The 7,867-nt window shown below is 43.5% G+C and overlaps 1 protein-coding gene across 1 annotated transcript in view; it reads right to left on the bottom strand.

The window, feature by feature from the left end:
• Positions 1–303: 303 nt before the first annotated feature.
• Positions 304–7,867, bottom strand: part of onecut3b (one cut homeobox 3b) — an 11,522-nt gene continuing 3,958 nt past the window's right edge. Inside the window, exon 2 of the mRNA XM_005721536.1 lies at positions 304–683. Coding sequence (XP_005721593.1) covers positions 304–683 — 380 coding nt within the window. The remainder of the gene's footprint in view (positions 684–7,867) is intronic.

Genomic DNA, 7,867 nt, shown 5'->3' with positions numbered 1-7,867 from the left:
CGGTTAGTATAAATGGATGCTCTTTGGTTTTTCAGGATGATTTTTTTTCCTGACGGCTACATGTGGTTGTTGGATCTTTAGTTTCAAGAGTCACATTTTGAAAATGCATGTTAGCCCCTAAGAGTGGCATTCGGGTCAAAAGATAACACCGAGAAGGTCTGATCCATCTGCACAGAGTCCTCGGTACTCTGAACAAATGGATCAGTTGAGTGGTCTGAAGCCACAGCGCTCGGTAGCTCTGCAGTGACGGAGAGTCTTAGCGGAAAGGAACCCTCCATTCTCTCTACATCCGTCCTGCAGACGTCAGGCCTTGGAGAAGGAAACAGCAGAGGAGGTACCGGGTTGGATTGGTGAGGCGCCGTTATTGTTGTTGTTGTTGTTGTTGCTGCTGCTGCTGCTGTTTCCGTGGGATGTGTGCACGTGGCCGTGCGCCCCGAGACTGTGATCCTCTGCGTCCCAGCGCTCTGGACATCGGCGGCGTGAGTTCATGAAGAAGTTGGAGACGGTGGAGAGCTCCAGGCCCAGCTGCTGGGAGATGGTGAGCTGCATCTCCTTGGAGGGCCGGCGGTTCTCTCTGAAGATGGCTACCAAGGTGCGACGCTGCAGGTCGGTGAAGACCAGTCGCTGCTTCTTTGGCACCTGGTTCCGCTCCCGTCCTCGGTCCTCCTCCTTGCGTTTACATGCTGGAGAGAAGAAGGAGACGGATAAAGGGAGGAAGGGAGAGAAGAATAACATGTTATATATGTGTCACATATAGTGGAGCACAAAATACATATGATACAGATAATTTATACATTTAACATAATACTCAGGGAACAAAAATTTCCAAAAAAATAGCAACAAAAAGCAGAGTGTAGAACCAAAAAGTTTAAAAGTGGTTATTTATGATCATGTTTCAGTGTGATGATGAAGTCCTGATGCTTAAGCGGAATGTGTTTAGGCCTGTATCACGATCCCTAATTGGCTATTTGAAAAGGGCACATTATGGGAACAGATTACTCTCTGTGTGTGAAACAGGAGCATGCGCAAGCTACAAAAGAAAGAATGAGAAGCAGGAAGACAGAGAGGAGAGGAGCAGATCGAATTTAAATATTTAAAATGTGATTGAGTCTATACTACGGGCTGCCTTCTGAGTGAGAAGATATTAAACTATATTAAAATAATATCTAAACCTCACATGTTTCTGTTTCAGGTGGGGTTATCCTGATATCAATGACAGAGTTTTTGTAGATTTCCAAACTAATGTTCCGCATTTAAAATCCAATATTATTGCTATTTAGGTTGCCAAACACGCTCTAAGTGTTGAGATTGATTTCCGAACAGGTCTAGTTTTGTCAATTTAAATCACAAATTTAGCCAGGGTGAAACTTGTTAACAGCGGCCTTATCTTTAAGCTGTGCCGTGTTTTTCCCTGTTCAAGTCAAATTTGAGACTTGGTTAATTAAGCGGGGTTTTTCTTGCACCATTTATATTAATAACAGGACTGAAAATGAGCACTCAGATCTCTTACTGTTCCTGAATGCTACACTACATATTCTCGTTGGTTACTACCTGCTGCTGCAGCAGAACATAACATGAACAGTAACACTCAGAGGAGTAAACATCTTGCTCATTGAAGTATCTCTAGACGTTTATTTCAAATGTGTGGTGACATGAGATAAACCGTCAGGCTCCGAGGAGAGGAAGAGAGGAAATATGTCTAAAACCTGTGCAGGCCTGAGTTATAACTCACCTGCATGCGGATTTGAAGTATTTATGTATGTAAACAATTTGGCTTGATTTGTGACTAATCGAGAAATAACGCGGTTATGGTGAATAGAGTAGTGTGATCGTGGATGTGTGTGTGCCTTGCTGAAACTGGTGGAGATGTGAAATGCTGACAAAGAAGCGGTCTGCCGTGCCTGGATGCACCGTCAGTAGGCTCGGCTCTGGCTGTGGAGACTGGAGGGAGTCTGTTCTGTTCTGCTGCCCTAAAAAGCTGCAATGATCGATTTTCCGCGGTTTTCTCCCGAACACGTGGTCCAGTAATCAGGGCTCCCTTCCCCACCCGATCGATCCCTATCGATCCGCGAGAACTCGGTGGTGTGTGTGTGCGCACGCGCGTGTGTGTGTGTGTATTGGGGGGGACGCGCGCTCGGGCTGGGGATTGTAGCTCGCGAACGCGCCTTGTGACAGACAGATGAGAAGAAATTGTTAATCTTTGGAAGAACAAAGAAAATGTGGCAGTCATCCAGTCTGGGTGCTTTTGAATTGGGGGGGGGGTCTCAGATAGGTCACTGATTACATAGTTTTTAGGCCATATAAAGTGTGTGCGCGTGCACGAGATTGAGTTTGGGGATGTACCTTAAAAAGCGCCAAGGAATGATCACTGATATCTACACCAGTGCCAGTGCTGGATGATTGTCAGTGTGTGTGTGTGTGTGTGTGTGTGTGTGTGTGTGTGTGTGTGTGTGTGTGTATAGGGAAAGAATGAGAAGAAGGAAAGGTGGGGGTGGGGGCAGAAGATAAATAAGACTGGCTGCAGTGTGGAGGTGGTGGTGTATGCAAATGATTGATGACTTTACAGCAGGTTTAGACAACAGCAGTAAACAGATTTGACTGTGAGGTGGGGATCAATATAAATGTGCACATGTGTATGCATGCATGCGCGCGTGCACGTGTGCGAATGGTCATTGTTCACGCTTTGTTACTGCAAGCAAAGCACAATTACCAAGATATTTTTCCTCAGCTGAATGTAGGTTATGTGCTCGTCCCTGCATTGTATCCTCCATCCCTCCTCTCGACTTCCTCAACTCTTTTCCTCTTGTTGTTTTTCTCAATTGTTTTAATTTGCCCCCGGATTGATAGCCCCCATATTGATTGATCCGCACTTCAGAACCATTTCATGGAACGTTTATTCAATTGGTTCAGGCCCAGCCATGCCAGAATCTCCTGAAGGCTCTCTAAGTGCTGTCTCAAACCAAACTCAATACTCCCTAATGTAATGACTGAATGCTAGTGCTAATATAGTGATAATTTAATATGTAATGCCTGTTTTCGAACAACTTGTGCTACCGGCCATTTTACAATGCCAACACCACTCTGGGTCTCCTCCATCAGCTCAGATGCTGCTCTGCAGCACAGAGGCCTGTGTGCAGTGCCTGCAAAACACATCTGCCGAGGAGTTAGCACTAGGCCTGGGCCCGCAATGGTCAGTGCATATCTCAGATAATCAATCAATTTCAAATGAGACTCCTTGAACGTCCCTCGCCGCGGTAAGAAACACAGGACCACAGGGAAGGAAAAGTGGGGGCTACTCATTAAAGCGACCTCTCTTGAGACAAGAACCAAACTGTTATTGGTTATCTTTAGTGTGTCTCATTACTAAATGGGCTTTTCTGAAGAGACAAGCAGTCTCAAGTGGCAGTTGCGCATGTCATCTCTTTCATATGTCCCTGGTGTCAGCGGTGCCAAAGGTATCAGGGCAACCGCCACTTTGTTTAATCTCAACCGTTTACTGATCCAGAGATGAACTCGCTGGCCGTTCGGTGTGTTAAGCTGCACTTGTGCCTCGTTTAAGAGCACCTCGGCTTTATGACTGTGGCTGCCGGTGGCTGCTGTCTCTGCTTTCCCTTTCAGTGTGTGTGAATGTGCGCAAGTGGGCAGTAAGTGTGCACACATGCGCGAACCTACACGTTTCAACACTCTGCTTAGAATAACATAAATAAATCGCCAATTATCCGATTAAAATTGATTGGACTGATATACACTCATTCTGTTTTGTTTCTAAACTTTAACTGCTTGACTTTAGAGGTCCCACACCTGTCACGCACACCACTCGTGACTGGCTCCCGTAGTCCCTGATCCTGTGTTAAAATGAGATTTAAGGCATGCATCTGGAAACTTTTTTTGCCAAAAACTCTGCACAGTAAAGGTCAATTGGAAACAACAAGAGGTAAAACACATTTTAGGTAGTCGTGTGTGAAAGCAGTCGATTAGAGATATTTGGTGTTGTTTTGTTTTGTTTGTTTGTTTGTTTGTTTGTTTGTTTGTTTATACCAGGAAACGAATAGAGTTTTCGTGTGAAGACTCTCTAGCTGGTGCGCATTGAAATGTTCAGTGCAGGAGGAAACATGAGATCCTTCGATCTCATCAGCTTTATGTCCTCAAGCCTCGAGAGATGAAAGCCAATAAGTGGACGTGAGTTACAATTAAAAGATCTTCTCTGGCCTGTGTTTCCTTTGATTTGGGAAAATGAAAATGCGCAAGGCAACTCGTTTAATGTTACAGGAGAGCATTATGTGTCTTACCTCTGTGTGTGTGTGTGTGTGTGTGTGTGTGTGTGTGTGTGTGTGTGTGTGTGTGTGTGTGTGTGTGTGTGTGTGTGTGTGTGTGTGTGCAGGTGGGGCGTGAGGGGCAGACGGTGAACTAACCGCACCGTGCTGCTGCTAGTCGACGCCTGGACGGACGGATGAGATCGGGCTTTGTGTGCGGTGAGACGGGCCCTCTCCCGCCCTGGACGGACTACTGCAGGCGAGAAACAGTTTGGTGTCAATCACTCTCTGTCACACCTCCTCAGATGTACGGTTATTGATTATATTGATCAAGCTATAGGCCTATTCATTGCATTGCAGGGAAGTAAAGCGCCCGAATGACCCCTGCTCCCACCACAACACTGCGCAAGGCTGAAACCAAACCGCCTCTTCGTCCTTTAAAACGGGCTACCCTCGATTGATTAGGATTGGCTTATTTGAAAGCTGTCGTTTATTTCTCAACTAAAGCCCATGTTGTCCTGTTGAGACTAGTGATCGGCAGCTTTACAGAGTATCCTGTCTCGTAGTCCATAAAAGTCATGTAAGCCCTGTAAACCAAGTTTTGCGCCTCTTCGTTTTTCTAAGATTTGTGTTTTTATTTTAAAAACGTAAAAACTAAACGCAGCATTCTCTCCACGGAGCACAAGCCTCAATCAAATATTTCGACAGTTTTTTGAGACCCTGAACACGGCGAATAAAGGAGAACAAAACGAATAAATCTTTGTAAACTAAACTAAGCTACAAAGAAGCCGCTGGGAAATGTTCCCGAAACACTTAGAAAGACTTACAATCAAGCCGTTGTTTAATCTAGTAGAACTTTATTTCTTCGATGATGACTGATTCATTTGTAAACTTTATATTCAAGCTTTAAATATTGGGCCTTCAAAGTGATCTCTCTGTTTCTTTTTTCCTGTGTGTTTTTTTTAAGTTATTATCGCGAAAGTTTAATATAATCTCAGCCTTTGATGTAATAAAAACAAAGAAAAAAAACTGCACAACGTGCCTCTGATTTAGTAAGCAGTGTCCCGTCTGTAACAAACATGCAATAATATCGAACACAAACACACAAACACAAACTAACCAAAAAAATATTTTTCAAGCACTTAAAAATACCTCGTGTACTGTAACTTATGAATGATATTATTATCTGGTCCCTATAAACAAGGACTATTTCTCTTCCCGGCCGTTTGGCTTAATGAACAAATTTTCTGCTCAAATTAAAGGGAAATTCTAGATAACGATAAAATGAGTTCTGGCTTACACATATCTCCGAGACAAACGCTCTCTGACACACAGAACATCTGCAGGGACTCTAAAGTCAAGTCAGTTTAATTTGTGATAACTTTTAAGAAAGAGCTTAAAAAGATTAAAAGGTCGGAGCTGAAAAGCTGTAATTCAGTCCTGACTAATGCAGTTTTATTGGTTGGGTGTTTGCACCTTTAACACCGAAATGCTGCTGTGAGGGATTAGAAGGAGCTGTCCTTTCAGCACCACCAGGCCTTTTACAAACTGCCATGAGCAACATAAGGTTTAACAAAACAAGGTGCTGCAAATGGATAATTAAGAAACTACTAACAGATGTTTATTTATGTGTTTATTATTTAACACAAGTCCTGATTTCTACTCTAAAGAAGGTAAATTTGATATATTTCAACCACATATCCTCCTTATGGGCATCAGTTCTTAAACAAAATGCATCACCTTCTTATTACCACACATCTTTTTTCTATGTATTCTGCAACCAGCTCATTTTTATTACTTGTATGCGAATTAAAATATTTGGCTATAGGTTGTTTTAAATGTTTATGAAGCTATATAGAGCTTCTTTTTGTGTTGTACTGTATTGCCAATCTAAGTCGCAGCACATTAAGCTGCAGTCATACAGTGTGTCAAAATATTTGACACCACTGTGCCAGGAATGGCTATTCAAAATGAGTTCTGTCTGTTACAGAGAGAGCAGGGATGAATTAAGGCTGGGAGGCAAAGACTCTGCTCTGCTCTGCTGGTACAGAGCCAGAAGAGAAGGAAGGGGGGAGGCATAGAGGGAAGGAGAGAGAGAGAGAGAGAGAGAGAATATGAGAGAGCCGAAGAGAGCAGAAGAGAGGAAATCAATACCGATTCAGAGCGAGTCAGATAAGCCTGAACAATGTATAGTGCAGACGCACTCTATAACCCAGTCTTACACACACACACGTGTGCATGTGGAAGCATTTGCACAGACATACGCGCATGCATGTGTGCACACGCACTCAATGAAATGTGCTTGTAGGCCTTCCATAAAGATGCATTACAAACCCCATAAAGCATAGCAACCTTTAAAATCAAATGACATCACAACCTTGGATTGCTTTGAGGATTCGCTGACTTAAACAGAAAGCACTTACTCTGTCTCGGCAGGCAGCTGGATGCTCTGGTGCCCTTTGTCTACTGTAAGACCCTCCTAGGCTGTGATCTCTTTCTGTTTGTCTTTAGATATCAGCCTTCAAGCCCTGATTTCACTTGTTACAAATCTACAGTCGTGTTTCTTTTCTAGCTTCATAAATATCTGATTCGAGTTCTCAGCAGTGGGAGTCTACAGCATCCTTGTTGGTGTCAGAACTGTGCTATTGATGTTTCACAGGATGTTTAGGGTGTAAACAGCATTTTTGAAAACCACTTACACACCCTGTGCTGTGGGGTTTAGGCAGGAAGACTGCTGTGTGGTCCTCAGCTGTTAACCACAGATTTGACTTTGCTTACCTAGAAGATGCTGTTACAAGTGCTAACACAACCGCTGTCTGCCTCTCTCTTTCTTCCCCATCTCGCCTCCGTCTCTCTTAAACTTATCAATTATTAAGGTCGGTATTGATCCTTTCACTACCCTGCCTCTATCTGGCTGTTCACACAAAGCCCAAACCTGCCTGCCCTTACTCAATCAATGGCATCTCCCAGCTCCTGCAGCCCTTTTTTCCACATGTCAGTTTAGCTTTTCTTGCTTCTGTACTTAAACCAAGTTGACTGAAGTTTTGTCCATTCCAGTTTTTCCCATTTGGATTCCTCAGAAAATATGAGAAACAGAATACCGACATTAATCTCTCATGGCACGAGTAAGTTTGATGGGCATTAAGAGATGGCTCTGGTAAGAGGTAAGATGATAGAAAATGGCTCAGTGCATTGTTTGACTAGCTCTCATTTATCCTTTCCTCCACTGAGCGTTTTGTTTTCTGTTTTGTTTTGTTCTGTGGCGCCGAGCTCCTCGAGCCAAACAACCTGCCCGTCTGCCTGTTGCCAGGTTAACCACTGAAAGATTAGTGATATTATTGTCATGTGCTGCAGAGAAGAAGAGAGGAGAGAGAGAAACACAGAAGGAGAGCACCAGGGAGTGGGAGAGAAGGGGGTTGGGAAGGGGAAACGGCCTTATTGATCTCCTATGTGCAAAGCCAGGCAAACACTGAAAGGACAGAGCAACACTATTAATGACACTCAAAGCCTCAGCTTCTAATCCTCATCTATCTATCTATCTATCTATCTATCTATCTATCTATCTATCTATCTATCTATCTATCTATCTATCTATCTATCTATCTATCTATCTA

This window comes from Pundamilia nyererei, unplaced genomic scaffold (genome assembly GCF_000239375.1).
Source record: "Pundamilia nyererei isolate P.nyererei 1_Seehausen unplaced genomic scaffold, PunNye1.0 scaffold00004, whole genome shotgun sequence".
Taxonomy (NCBI): Eukaryota; Metazoa; Chordata; class Actinopteri; order Cichliformes; family Cichlidae; genus Pundamilia; species Pundamilia nyererei.
The sequence above is the reverse complement of the archived record's forward strand: the minus strand, read 5'-3'. Positions and strand labels throughout refer to the sequence as shown.